Raw genomic sequence first — 15,586 nt, 5'->3', positions numbered from 1 at the left:
TTTGACATGAGATTTTTCTTATGTTAAGATTTTCCTACTTTACTTGTCTAAGAGGGTGAACAATCAAAACTCTTTTCACTCCAAAAATTGATTGTGTCGGTTAAATTATAATCACGTTGGCTAGGATGTTAAGAGGATTATTATTGATGATCGACTATACATGAAGATAGTTCTTGTTGACTAATTTATATATTAGTTTAATTAGTCTCTTAATTTTGATGTTTTATATATATCTTATTTGTTCTCCAACATGTCAAATGCTTACAATAGATTCCTTTTAACTTTTAGTTTTGTACAAAATATGTCAATGAGTTCTTTTACCTAATATGCTTTCAAAAAATTCAGAAATTCTAAAATTAATTTTCACTTCTAGATATTATGCCTAATAAAATGAAACCTTTGTAAATTTTAATTGTACTATAGATATCATTTAGATTAATTAAAACTTTAAATATTCTTAAATTAAATTTTTGATTTTGAAAATATTGCACATAGATTAATAATGTAATTGACACATCTCTACCGTTCAACTAGTTAAAACATTATATTGTAAATTAACATTTCATAGTTTCCTCCATATTTTAATAATATATTGTTGTATAAAAAACTTTGTTTGAATTGTATATATAAAAGTACAAAACAGAACATTGGGAGTTCCACCCCATTTGCTACCTTTTTTTTTTTCTTTCTCTTGTTGATTTAATATTATATAATTAACTCATAGAATTGCTTTGGCTAATGTGGTGATAATGGGAGGTGGGGTATAAAGCTAAAATGGCAACAAACAAGTATATGTCTTACCAAAACCATGATGATCAAATTTTTACATCTTAATTAATAATTAATAAACCACACACATAGCTATAGATAATATAGAGAGCAGTAAATAAATGAGGTTATATTAAAGTAACTAATAATAAATTAAAGTTATAGAAAAGCATAAAAAGGTTTAATCAAATTCTAATGAGTTTTTTTTTTTTTTTTTTTTTTTGTACCAAATATCTTGAGATTGTTTATGATTGGTAGTTATGTTTAAAATAGTAGTTTTTCTTTTTTTTTTTAAAGTAAAAAAAAAAATTGACAAAAAATAAATATATTATATAAAATACAGAGATAAGTTATTTATTATTGCTTTTTTAATATCCTAATTTCTTAGAAACATATAAATTAATTGGACGACAAAAAGTTGTTTGTTGATTTAAAGCATATAGAAATAATTAGAATAATCAAGAAACAAATTTGATTTAGAAGATGAAGCTACCGCTGAAACCGTCAATCGAATAATTAAAAAAAAATTATGAAACCCAATCTTCTTTGTCCCTTGGTACCCCCAAATGAAAGTAATTCACTTCTTGATATATCAAAAGAAACAAAACCCTAATTTCTTCCCTTAAATTAAACCTAGCTAAACCTTAATTAATTTAACAATCATGACTATGATCAAATTAAGAACTAGAGAACCCATTCATAAAGGATGTTTTATTTCTCTGTTTTAGAAATCAAATTTGTTTAATTAGTATTATTTTCTTTTATAATTTCTTTTGAGAGGTAGAATAATAATAAAAAGAAAATATATATCATAGTAAAACTAAGCTGATCCATTTTTCAAAAAAACAAAATCATTTCATCAAATGGGCCATAGTTCTTACCAATTTGATGCATATTTTATAGCTTGAAGTTTATGGAGGTTTGATTATTATTATTATTTTCTGCTTCCAATATTGTTTTTCCCAAAAATCATCAAGACAGAAAATAAAAATTAAATTAGAAGAAAAAGAGAGAGGAATTGAATATAAAAAAGTTAATTAACTCTCCTTGTATTTGCATAGAACAATTAATTTAAGGGTTTTTTTTTTCACACTGAATATTTATAATCAACTAAGACATGAAATATATAGAGAGACTCATCTCTTTCATCTTTTATATCTTCAACTTCCTAAACCATGGCTGCAATAACAAAACAGCCTTCCAATATAATCTTAAAACATTTTCTAACCTTTTTTTTTAATTTTTTCTCCCATCAGGAAGCTTTAAAATGACGGCCGGCCGCCGTGAGCCCAAGAATAAGCCTCTTGGTTCATCTGCCCTCCGCCGCCATTCGGTAGTAAATTTGGTGGTAAATTGTACAGTGGAGTCATAGCTGATGGATCCCCGCCGACTCCGCCTCCGATGCCTTGTGGTGAACTGTCGCCTGCGCCACCGCCTGCCGATGTGTGCCCTTGCGCTCCTACTCCCCCGCCTTCTTCTTCCTCTTCTAAGGGTAATCTTTCGTATGTTGCGTTGGAAAATGTTGCAGCAATCACCATCACCGGGCCAGCAGCGGTGAGTGGCCCGACGACGCTGCCACCCACCACTTGCCCTTGTCCACCAGCCAAGTAGATCGTTAGTCCGGTTGAGCCAGGTGGGGCTGGTCCAGGGAGGAAAGTTCCAGTTAAAGAAAGTATCTCGAATCGGCCCTGGAGGGCTAAGACTGCACCAGGCGCAGACGGTTGTCGGAGTGTGACATTTGTAACCGTACCGCTACCACTAAGCACAGAAACTCCTGTTAACGAAAATATTTTTCTTTTGAAGTCAATCCAAACATGCCAGTTATGAATCGCGAATTCATGTGAACTCAATTAACCTAATTTCAAAATATACAAACTCTGTGACTCATGGATATATATAGATAATTAAAATCAACAATTAAATTCACCGCAACCTATTAGCTTAAGCTCTCACCTCTCTGTCGCCGTCGAGCGAATTGAGCAACGCTCTCGGCAATATCAGCTCCATTAGAAATCTCCATGACATGGCTTTTTAGGGCATTAGGGCTATCTCTAGTAACAAAGATAGGTGGCTTAGGCTTATTCTTGGACCCTGGCGGGCGACCACGGGGACGACGCGTTGGAACTTCAACTGCTCCTTCTTTAGGTTCATCGCCACCGTTATCCCTATCGTCATCGTCATCACCACCACTGTGAACAGGACCACCGTTGTCGTTCATGGAGATTCCCAGATCTGGTTTTCTCATAGCAGAGGAGCTTGTTGATGTATGATCAACTCCGGGAAGACCCATCTGGCCGGAGGTCCACCACCGGTTTGCCATCATCAAAGAGATCAGATCTTGAAAATTTTCAGAGTTTTAAAAGTTACAATTCTTTTCTAAAAAAATTAATTTTTCTGCTGAAGAAGAATTAGGATGGTATTGTGGGGTTGAAAGGAGGAAGAAGAAGATGAAATAATAATTAAAAAAAAAAGGAAAAGAAATAGAGAGAAGAAAGGATTAAATTAATAAGTAGAGAGTATTGGGAGGTGTAAATTAAATGGAAGGATTAAGGAAAGGGGAGGTTGAAGTGATGATGAAGGGGAAGGAGAAAGAAAGAAAAGGCAAAGAGATGCCTAGAGAGTTGAGATGGACAAGAAAGTATGTGAGGAGAGAGAAAGAGAGAAATGGGGTTTTTTAGAAATGTTGAGGGTAATGTGAGTGTTGTGTGTGCTTATTTTAATATATATATATATATATATATATATATATATATATATATATATTTGTGTGTGTTTTTGGTCTCTTTATACAGTTGAATATGGGATTCAGCTAGGTTAATGACTTAACAATATTTGAGGGAGAAAAAACAATCACTCAAAATTTTCTCAAATCAAGGGTTTAGACCATTTTAGTGAAATTACCCATATGAAATCTCACATGTCACTTAGACTTCTTGCTTGCTCGATCGCTCTCTCGGTTCTCTCTTTTCCTCTCTCTCACTCAAACTCCCTCTTTCTCACATTCTATAGCACAAAATTATCGAGATCAAAACACTTATACTTACGACAGAGAGGGATCAAAAACACACGAACAAGCAAAAGATCATTTGCAACATAAACCAACAAAAAAAGGAAAAAAAAAAAAAGAAGAGAAAATAAGGACGAAGAAGAAAGGAAAAGAAAGCTATGTTATTGTTTTCTTTTCAATTATATCCATTTTCACATACTTCGTTTTTCATATATATTCCAAGCTTACAATAAGAAGGAAAAGTGTTAGATCTTATATTATATTAAATTTGTTTTCACCTATACAACTTAATTAAACCGTTAAATTAATCGATGACTTAAAAGATTAATACCAGTGATGTGATTGAATAATTTGTGAATTTTAATTAAATGGAGAGTGGTTGGAAGTAGTATGGGTGTGTGACAAAGTCATTGCTACCTGCTTTCCTCTCCAACTCTATTTGAATAAACAAATGAAAAAAATTGTGAAGAAGAAGAATTAGAAGAAGAGGAAGAAGAAGGAGGGGGAAGTGGGGATGGTGATTAAGAATTCTAGGGTTTTATTTGTGAGTGGGGTGGCATGCGCTTATGATGGTGGGATGCACGTCCTTGTCTACACCGACCCCACATAATTAAAAGAACACACATATACACATACATAACAACAAAACATTACCCTAAATATATATATATATATATATATATATATATATATATATATATATATATATATATATATATATATTAAAACATCAAACTTTTTAATACAAAGTTTTCTTTCCTAATTGAAACCCTGTCCATAAATGAAATAAATAAATATAACATTGTTATTACCCAATTTCTCTTTTCATATGTTTGAACTATACATGAAACCTTTCCCCTTTTTTAATTTCCTCTCTATATATGGCCAATGTAAATACACACACAATTCAATGGTTTTGGGTTAATGTGAAACATATCAATTATTGTCTTATGATTAATATATGTATATGTTTATCTCATTATTATTTATTAATTAAAAAGTATATATCTGCAAAGAATTTTAATGGATAAAACTTAGTTGGGTATGGAATAATCTATCAAAAGTTTGATTCTTCTATAACTTTTGAAATTTTTTTCTTCAATTTAGCGTTCGAATATGCAGCGCTTGGATGAACTACTAAATACAAAAAAGGAAAAGAAGAAGAAGAAGAAGAAACGAAGAAAAAGTAAAATCCATGAAAATAAATCCTTTGGAGTTGCTCATGTCTCAACCTCATATGTTTGCTAGTAATATATGGCTATTTTGTTTATCTATGATAAACTTATTTACTATTGATGCTTACTAATGAACATTAATTACATTTAACGAGTGAAACATACATCATCTTCGTCGTATGATACACACTAATAAATAATTTAATCGTAGAGTACTAGATGTAATTATGAAAATATAATTGATAGCTACGCATTTATCGTATTTACGTAGAACTATTATACCAACACATTACAAAGAGCAAATTATGTAACAACATCATCATATTTTCATAATTAAAACGCCAATACTACTGCATAACTTGTAAATACACATACGCCATGTTTTGTTAAAGTTGATGTAATCATAATGAAATTTCTTTGATGAATCAATTTTAATGAACTGAAATCGCACACAAATTGGATTGTTGTGGATCACCGTTTTCTTTATACTATAGTTTTTATCAAGTTTATTATTACTGTTACCTTCCTTTACCAGTAACGATAATGTTAATAATGATCTCAAAATTAATAAAAGTATGTTTAATTTAAATAAAAAAAAAAACGAAACTGGTTATTGAGAAGGATTAAATGATCATCAAACAACAGACTTAATAAATCTACCTAGGGGAGAGAGAGTAACACTTTTACTATAATCATGAGATAAAAATTTATGAGATGCATGTCAAGTCATAAAAAAAAAATATGAAAATGTAATAAATCATGGCTCAATAAGATAGAATTAATTATTATATGGTGGGTTCCTAATACTGACAAGCCACCTTTGAATAAATAAATTATGGCATGTCAAGACAATGAATCCTAACATGAGTAAACAATAATCCATATCAATCTTACAATCTTTCTTTAAATTTAAATAGTCGTAGAATTAGAATTAGATGGATTGTTTCGTAGAATTGAAAAAAATTAATTTCGATGGAAAGTTTCATAAAACTTTGTGAAAATTAATAAAAGAAAAATTATAATTAGTTAATAAAACTTAGATATTAAGACTTTTATTAGATTATATAATTGATAATTTAATCTTAAAGTAGGACAATATTTAAATGTATATGATAGATTTACCTGTGAATTAAATGTCGATTTAAGAATAATAAATTCAAAAAAGAATTTAAGTCTTCTTGAAAAAAAAGGAAAAAAACCTCTCATAAATTTAATTTTGAAATTTTGATGGAAATTTTTGATCATGTATATTAGTTTGCATGATTTATGTTATTCCTTATTTATATTCATGTTTTATTTGTAATAAATTAAGTTAGGTTTTAAAAATTGAAAAAAAGAATACTATTTCATTTTTCGAATTTAATTAGGAATTTAAGTATTTTTATTAAATAACACACCACAATAAATCTAAAATAGATAGAAAACAAATATAGAAAATTAGGAAGAAACCATCATAAATTAAAAGAAAAACACACCATCATAAATGTTTTTAAGTATTTAAAAATGATTGGTTTGGATTAATTAAAAAATTGTTTTTAGAAAAATCATTTTTATTTAAACTCTTTTAATAAAGACAATTTTTAAAATATTTAAAAAGAAAATTTGAGGATTATGAAACATTTAAATTGACTTATTCTAGAAATTAAACCCTTACAAAATTAAACAAAACAAAACAATTTAAATTCAATTATCTTTTCTATATTTATTTTTATTTAAATTAAACAAAAAATATTTAATAATTGGCTATTAATTACTTTCTTAGTTTCTTACATGAAGATTTTTTTTCCCAAAGTATATATATAAAAAATACAAACTATTTATACCCATATAAAAATCACTAAAAAACAAAAATTATTAGACTTGATTTTATAAGTATTAGAATATTTGGATGCATAAGTTTATTGAAATTAATTTCAGAAATAACTTTAAAATTTAACCTTTATTTTAATTCACATACTATACATTTTCAAAGGTTCTAAATTAGTCAACTAGTTGACTTTTTATATTTAATTAAGATTTAAGTTTTTTTTTATTTAATTATTAATTATTAAGATTTTTATCATTTTGGTATATACTAAAATTTGAAGCCAACATATATCAATTGTGCAATAATCATATATCATAGTGTTTTTAGAATTAGTTGGGTTGCTGCATATATAATTGACCCTTTCATTGAAGCTTAAAAAAGATTTCTTTTAATGGATTAGGAAAACATATCTCATTTTTATAACTCATCAAGTTGATAATCTAATCATTAAAGTATCTTCATATACTACTCTTTCTATAAACCAACATTCTTTTTGTAATTATATACCATTTTAAATTATATACATATATATATAATATTTGTATTGTATGTGTCAATTTACGTATATCTTGACTGATCTCATGAAACAATATGTTCGACTATATGATATTTGAATGTCAAAAAAACTCGTAGAAAATTAATTCATAGGGTAGTTGAATACCATAGATAAATTATACATTGGTTTGAATAGTTGTGTGTTTCTTTTAAGAGGAAGAAATAACCTTTGGTTCTTTCCTTTTTAAAATATGATTAAAAAAATCTAAATAATAATGTTTTACGAAGAGGATATATGAACCAAAAAATATTTTATAGTATATATATTTGAATGTTCAACTATGAATATTTTTCACTTATTGTACTAGTTGTGTCATATGATCTGGTTCATTAATTTTTCTGTTGTTCCACTGATAATGTTTTAGGAGAACCATGGAATCACTATCAACTAACTATGGTTAGGGTATATGACTCTGATACCCCACTTGTCGAGAACCAACAAGGCTCCAAATATCTTTATGATACTATATGATATTATCTATTTTGAACATAACTTTCATGGCTTTGATTTAATTTTGATCCCAAAAGTGATCTTATGATTATCATTTTTGGAGGTAGTTGCTCGTATTTATATATTCACGATGATCTTTTTATCAAGCTAATGTAGTATATACTTTAATTGCATTTCCAACACTATTATGAATGATTATAAATTTTAATAGTTTCTCGTCATTTAAATTTAATATATATATATATATACATATACACACACGTATGCTCATATTTATTGCCACTTTTTAGCTATATTTTGTCACCAATATAGCAACATTGTTCGCTAAGAGTGTTATATAAATTTCAAAATTACAAATTACTCTTAATTTTTAAATCTATATAACATGTTACACTACACACATAAAATTTTAGCATATGATTTGAAATCAAATCTCTTGAAAATTTCATTATTTTGTATGTATCTTCTTTTTAAATTCTTAAATTTAGATATTGTTCATGCATGGTCACACATATTATATTAGACCAAAAGTAGACTTTTCCCTATAATGAAATGCTTCCTTATAATATTCTAAGTACTATACTATAATAAAAGACTATATGTATATATATATATATGTAATTATAGGGGGGAATAATATTAAAAGAAGTGTTAGGGTGATCTCCACTAATTAAATTTTTACATATATATATATATATATAGCCACTCAAAAGCACATCTAAATATCAAGATCATGAGACCAATAAGTAGCTTTTGTTGGGATTAAAAAGGTGATGAAAACTTTAAATTATATTATAATATTACTATACTCATTTAGCCCAATTAACATCACCACTAAATCTAATTTAACCAAAGTTTTAGGCTATTATAGCCTTGATGAATAAGATTAAAATATTATTTAAATGTCAACTTTAAATATATATATCTTTTTAGTTTTATAAAACTAGCCTTTAACAAAGTCCTATTTTTCACTATCATTTTATTTTATTTTTTTTTTATATGAAGAAAAGTGACCTTTTGTTAACTTTTTTCTTTTGTTTGTTGTTTCCTTTTTTCTTTTTTTTTTTTGAAAAATTAAGCATAAACAATAAATTAAAACATACAATTTTTTATCTCAGACCCATTTTAATAACTACTTTTATTAGTATTTTAAATTAAACATATTTCTTAGGTAAGAGAATTGAATTGTCGGTCAAATCTAGATAAATTTTTAAATTTGTTTTAAGATTTTGGTTTGGTTTTTTAAAATATTGATAAAATTTAAATTAAATAACGAAAAAAAAAGTAAAAGATATATTATAGGTTTAATTTTCAAAAACTCATCGTATAATCACGAAAAGTTCCTCATTTTTAGTTTGTTTTTTATTTTTGAAATTTGTATTAGTTTTTTACCTATTATTTTCATAAATACTTAAAACTTTTTTTTGTCAAGAAAATTAATAATTTTTGGTAGTGTTTTATGGGTTTAATTTTATAGAATAAAATAAAAAGAAATTAAATGGTCATGAAACTCATCCTAAAATGATGGAATTGACACCCTCTTTGATTTCTAATATTTGGAAGAGATTTTAATGTTGAAGTTTGGAAAATTAATTGACCTAAATATAGTTATTGAGATTGTTTAGCTATTGGTTTGCTAGTAAAAAATGATGCATGTGACTTAATTCATTTATTGTAACGTTTTTATTTGGTTAACATGAGTCTTTTTCACTCATTTTCTTTCTTTCTACAACGTACTATTGTTGTCATTACTATATCCTCTCTTTTAGTACAATAATTATACGATAGAGAATTGAACTTTTAACTTTCTAGAGACGAAAGTCATGTCATATTGTGATTTTACTTTGTGAGTTTTTTCTTTGAAGGGAATGAAGATTGTTAAATCATCGGTCACACAATATATATATTTGGTTATCAATTGTGTCATACGATCGATCGTTAACAATTGTATGGTTGTTGCTTGATGGCTTGGTTGATGCACGTCGTATTATTACTTATAAGAGTAAAAAATTGAGGGAAATTTTTTCTCAAACGGCCATGACATTCATTCAAAAAAAAAAGAAAAAAAAAACTTATAATTCCAAATCCGATGACCCATGAGCTTGGTTTCTTGATCTTGAAAATTTTAGTCCAAATGATCAAATATAATCTTAGTTTTAAATGTCAAACCCCTCTATTTCCAAATTTATGGGCCAAACATACCAAAAAAAAAAAAAATATATTGATGTTGATGAAAATGTTTGAGGTTTTAATTTTACAAAAAAATACGAAGGAAATGTCGAGCTCTTGGAGGCTCGACCTTGGTTGGACCCGACTCATTCTAGAATCCACCCATAACATAATGAAAATGTCGCTTCCTCCTCACATTAACGTCAAATTTGTGAAAATGCGAAAATTTGAAAATATCTTAATGAAAACTTAATATAATATCAACATTAAGTGCTGAATTAAACGTCCAAAGTTTCATCACTTTACTTTTCTTTTTCCTTATTCTTGAAAACTATATTTAAAGAAACCGACCAAGATTTAAAGTAAAATAGGGATATGGACATAAATAGAATTTAAATGGTAGTTGTAATTACACTCTCGTAGTCCTAAGCTTCTAAAAATATTAAAATTAGATTCTTAATCTTACAATAATTGAAAAATTAGATTCATAAATGCTAAAAATTAAATTCTATGCATACAATTGTGTAAGTTTTATGGTCTAATTTTAAATTTTGAATCGACATCAAAGTTTAATTTTTAATTTTGAAAGTTTTAAGACTATAATTCTAACTACTAATAGACTCTATAGGAAAATTTAATAACAGATACTAATAATTACAATAATTGATTATTTGACATATTATTAAATAATTTATTAATTTACTAAATACTTATTATGTCAACACGTATAGATCTTGATGACTGCTTAGATATGAAGTTAGTATTGAAGTAGCAATAGAAATTTCCTCATTTTAAGTATAATTTTTGTCATCGGTTCTAATTGGATAAACTAATATTAAGCAAAATTTGGGATGACAAATTAAGAATAAAATACTATGAAGAGTCACACATTTTTTTATAATTTTGATACTTTATGATAATGTGTGAGATGTATCGAGTGTATATCAAGTGCATTCATATTTTTTGTTTTTACTTTTTGTGGATTGAAATTTTTTTTTTGTCATGTTTTGCAAAAGTAATAAATTTGTATAAATGAAAATTGTAAAATTTATTTCACCACATATGTGAAAGAAAAAAAAACTTGTATTAATAATGACATATTTTCATATTCTTTTAAAAAAGAAAAAGAAAACATGATTTGCAATTTCCCGTTTGTTCAGCTAATTTATATTTTTGGCCAAATATTTTCTTGTACCGTAAACCATGGATAACGCCAAAAATTCTCCCCGCGCGGCTTCTGCTTCTGCTTCTGCAAGCAATCGGCCATCAGGTACGAAGATCATCGCTCTCGTAATCGGTATCTATAAATTTCTCTCTCACTCAAACAACCCAGATCGTTCTTTCTTTCTTTTCTCTTTTCATTGCACTTTTTTCAGAGGGTTTTTGGTTTGTTGTTATAAAATACAGATGGGTTTTGATAAGTTTTGTTCGTCTTTGCTTTCTATCATTTCTTGTTGTTCTAATTTTAAGTTTATGGTAACAAATAGAAAAAAAGAGACTGATAGGAAGGATTTGGGTTTTTTTTTTTTTTTTTTTTTTATGTTGTTTGTCGTATTGTAGATTTTTTTGCTCTTGGATTTCTGGGTGGAATGTTACTTTCAGATTGAAGTGTTCTGGGTCTTTGTTGATATATTCATTTATATTTTTGCACGATTTATGGGCGATTAATGTTGCATGTTCACTCTGTTATGGACTGAACATGATTATGTCATTTATAATGTAGCATGACTAGTTTCAAATTCTGGTGTTGATCGAAATCTTCGTTGGATTTCTTCAGTTTGGATTTCATCTGACGTATTCAACTGTCTAATCTGTTTGAGAATTTTGATTAAGGATGCTGTTGATAACGAATTAGTTCAATTTCGGGATTTAGAGATAAGGTTTTAAATTTTAATAGTCATTAAGTTTTCAATTTGGAGATTGAACCTTGAATGTTGGATCCTTCTCTTTGATAGCCATTTATCATGCCTGGGTGAAGTTTATGCTTACCCTTTAATCCTTCTCTTCTAAGAAGCACAGACACTTTGGTTTAGCTAGCGTGTCCGTGTTTGACACTTGGACACTCCAACGCTTGGTGGACACCTATCAGATACTTGTTAGTGGAACAAAAGTGTTAGACAAACATAGAACACTCGTTGAGTAGACTTAAAAGACACATATATGACAATAATGATAACGGTTGAAAATGAATATTTTAATAAATGTATCCTTTAATAAACGAATATTTTAATAAACGTATCCTTGATGTGTCATGTCCTAGATTTTTAAAAAATGTCGTGTTGCTGTGTTCACGTCGTGTCATATCCATGTTCATGCTTCTTAGCTTCTCTTTGGTTAGAGTAAGAAATGTTAAGTTGATTAACTCTTAAAATGAAGTAGTAGTATTTTAGAAATAAAGATAGGAAAGAACTAAGAGAACTTTCATAAGCTACTCTAACTCCTATTATGAAGCAGGATGCTTGCTCAAGTGGAAACCAACTCTACCCAAGGGATCAAATTTGTAGTTTGTCCTTTTATGTTTGTTACTGAAGATCCTTTGGTCTAGTCTAATCATTAGGCTTGATACAGTATCATCCTTTACATTTGTCGATAACAATTTAGCTTTTCTATTGGGTCATAATGTTTACTCTGGTTAGGGTTAGCTGTCTTTGGTTTCCAGGGGTGTGTGATATTTTGTAGATTTTGTGGGGCAAGCAGAATATTAGGGTTTTTAGAGCCGAGAGGGACTTTATTAAGATTTGGTCTGCATTTGTTTTCATGTTTCTTTGTGGACTATCGTTTCAAATGCTTTTTGTAATTATTCTATGGGTGTTATTTTCCATAGTTGGATTCCCATTTTTATAGAGGGTGCTCCTTCCTTTTACGGGCTAGTTTTTTGTATGCTTTTATATTCTTTCATTTTTTTTCTCAATGAAAGTGGTTATTGTCATCTATATATTATATATGAAATGTTTGATTTGGTGTTTGAATTTGAGAACTTATAGGTTTTGGATATACTAAAGAGACAAATGAAACTCTTGATACTAATGATTGGATTCATGATGCAAAAATAATATTAGAATGAAATGTTGGTGGTTTCTAAATGCTTTAAATCTTTAACGTGGCTTTTAAACTCTATATTCCACTCATTAAGCAATTTAAGAGAGCTCTTTTATGTTGATAAGGTAGCATTCTCCCATCAAACAGCAGTTCAAGTTTTTTGGACATAATATCAAAAGATATTGTCAATGCCACATTCGTTTTTTCTATTTTTTTTTTGTCCTTGATTGATTTTGATTCTTGAAGTTTCATTAAGCAGTTATTTTTTTCATCTGTATGTCGTGTTATAACAACTTGGGCTCATATATGAAAATGTCATCATCAATTGCTAACATCTTCTTATTGTTTAAACATGAAACAAACTTTCCACTAATCTGATGAAAAGACACTAGCGCTCAAAATATACAAACTCCAAAAAAGCAATAAAAACAAAAAATTACAAAGGAAATATAAATGCATTCCAGTTAAGATATGTCTTAAATAGAGTACTCAGTTGCTAACTTGATTCTGGGTTTCCATATCAAATTTTCATACTTAGACCTCATCTTGATTCTCATTATGTGCAATGCAGTATTTATTGTATTTTCTTAAGTACTTTTTCATCTTTTCATCTTTTACTCGTTTGTGAACTCTTACATTGTAGTGTAACTAGTTGCATGTGATTGCAATAATGTTAAATGCAGTACATTTTAACTTGCTAGCATATTGATTTGTTTAGGTAACACTGGAAGTTCACACTCGTTGGAAAGCTTCCCCAGTCATAGAGGGAAGAGAATGGTTAGCGATAGTATTCATTCAGCTTTGGCATGTGATGACATCCTCACTGAAATCCTCCTTCGTTTGCCAGAGAAATCTATTTTCAAACTTATTCTCGTGTCCAAAAGATGGCTATCCTTGATTTGTAATTTTTCATTTCGTCGTAGTTACGAAAAGCAATGGGGTGCACACACTCGTCTTTTTGGCTTTTTCGTATGCAATTTTCTTTACATTGACAGACCACAAGACGGGGTGAGGCGCCCCCGGTCTGAGCCAGCTCTACCTCTACTTTCAACTTGTCAAGAGAGTGATGATTTAGTATCATCTGGAATCTTAAGGAAACTTGGCTATTTTATTGACTACTCTGACGGGCTTCTTCTCTGTGGTCGTCACCCTAAACATTATTATATCTGGGATTCTGTCACCAAGTACCGACGCCAACTTCCTCAACCTCAAAAGCACTACAAATATCTATGTACTGCATTCATTACAGAAGACCCTGGCCCAGATTGCGGAGATATTGTGTATAGAGTTGTTCGAGCAAACTGTGAATGCAGAGTTGATGTAATTAACACCATCTCTATAGAGACTTTCTCCTCTCGGACTTGGACATGGAAGCAATCCACTCTTGTTTGTTCTTCAGATTTTGCTTTGAGCCCGTGGACAGTAGGCACTGTGATTAAAGAAGTTATTTACTGGTTTGGAACATATCGAAGTCTAGCGATTTATGATCCCGGATTCGGAGAAAGGCGGATAACCTCAATCAAGCTACCGACCGGTAAGCTGACTCAGGACTATGAGGACTCCATTTTAGGAGTGTCATCAGATGGGCTTTTGCAATATGGTCAAAGTGGGAAGCTTGGTTTGGAAACATGGGTTCTCTTCAAGGAACAAGATGACTCCTCATCATCATCATCCTACACCATAGAATTCGACACTCATTGCGAGTACCGGTGGATGCTACGACACAAGTTAAGCTACAAAGACTTGTGGAAGCAGAACCCGAATTCAGGTCTTCGCTCTAAAGAAACTCAAATATTATCATTTATTCGTCGAAACTCCGACTCTGTTTTCATTAGGTTGGGAACAAGCATCTACCAATGTAACATCAGAAGCAAATCACTGGAAGTGACTCCTTACCATCATGGTGATTTTTCTATTCCATGGGATTTTTGTAAAGTAGTGCCTTACTTTCAAAAGATTTGGCCCCAATCCCCTTTCCCCACCTCCCCAAACACAGTTAAGCAGCTACTATGACCATGAGATGCCTGTTCTGTTGCCATTTCTTCTTTTGTTAATGATGCTTGGGAGGTTATCTCTTTTTGTTTGTAGATATTGGTCCTTCCCTTTCTCCATTATTCTAGTAGCCATTTTTGTTTAGTTTTAAGTTCTTAAGAAATTAAGCTTATTTACTAAATTTCATTTTCTTATTTCTTATGTGTACTTTTAAACTCGTTTCTTAAGTTGAGTAGTTTTAAAAGCTATATCTATATAAGGAAAATGGTATGCATGACCCATTTTGATGATTCATTTTGGAGGGCCCAAATGAAAAACGTCCTACCTTTTTAAAATCGAAGATTTTGTACCTCTTTCTTCAAGCAATTTTACCTACTTACCTCAATTTTATTTTTCTCTTCCTCCATCACCTTTTCTTTCTTTTTCTGTTTCTCGCTCTCTCGTTCCTCTTCTTCTGCTCCTCCCATCTGGTGAGTGCTCAAATTTGTTCTTTCTTGTTTTTTTTGTCCTTCACCCTTTTTCTTATCTTGTTCAGTAAGAAATTATACCTAGATTCGGAGATGTTGTAGAGGAGAGCGAGACAGAGGAGAGAGACCCCATGCAGTTGAGTATTTTAAAGAAGA

At 29.6% G+C, this 15,586-nt stretch overlaps 2 protein-coding genes across 2 annotated transcripts; one reads left to right on the top strand and one right to left on the bottom strand.

Annotated features, from left to right (window-relative positions):
• Positions 1-1,786: 1,786 nt before the first annotated feature.
• LOC103496307 (AT-hook motif nuclear-localized protein 19-like) lies at positions 1,787-3,391 on the bottom strand. The gene is made up of 2 exons (XM_008458120.2): positions 2,722-3,391; positions 1,787-2,542 (listed from the first exon to the last, which is right to left on the bottom strand). The coding sequence occupies exons 1-2, from the start codon at positions 3,089-3,091 to the stop codon at positions 2,031-2,033; spliced, it is 882 nt and encodes a 293-aa protein (XP_008456342.1). The 5' UTR covers positions 3,092-3,391; the 3' UTR covers positions 1,787-2,030.
• A 7,667-nt stretch (positions 3,392-11,058) lies between these two features.
• On the top strand, positions 11,059-15,058 carry LOC103496301 (F-box protein At5g03970). Its single transcript, XM_008458108.3, has 2 exons — positions 11,059-11,202; positions 13,690-15,058. The coding sequence occupies exons 1-2, from the start codon at positions 11,136-11,138 to the stop codon at positions 14,982-14,984; spliced, it is 1,362 nt and encodes a 453-aa protein (XP_008456330.2). The 5' UTR covers positions 11,059-11,135; the 3' UTR covers positions 14,985-15,058.
• The last annotated feature ends 528 nt before the right edge of the window (positions 15,059-15,586 follow it).

This window comes from Cucumis melo, chromosome 5, assembly GCF_025177605.1.
Source record: "Cucumis melo cultivar AY chromosome 5, USDA_Cmelo_AY_1.0, whole genome shotgun sequence".
Classification (NCBI taxonomy): Eukaryota; Viridiplantae; Streptophyta; class Magnoliopsida; order Cucurbitales; family Cucurbitaceae; genus Cucumis; species Cucumis melo.
This window is presented reverse-complemented; position numbering and strand designations above follow the sequence as displayed.

Coding starts and splice junctions, on each gene's coding strand:
- LOC103496307 (XM_008458120.2), bottom strand. CDS start 3,091: ATGATGGCAAACCGGTGGTGGACCTCCGGCCAGATGGGTCTTCCCGGA. Junction 2,543..2,721: donor CGCTCGACGGCGACAGAGAG/GTGAGAGCTTAA, acceptor TTTCGTTAACAG/GAGTTTCTGTGCTTAGTGGT.
- LOC103496301 (XM_008458108.3), top strand. CDS start 11,136: ATGGATAACGCCAAAAATTCTCCCCGCGCGGCTTCTGCTTCTGCTTCT. Junction 11,203..13,689: donor TGCAAGCAATCGGCCATCAG/GTACGAAGATCA, acceptor TGATTTGTTTAG/GTAACACTGGAAGTTCACAC.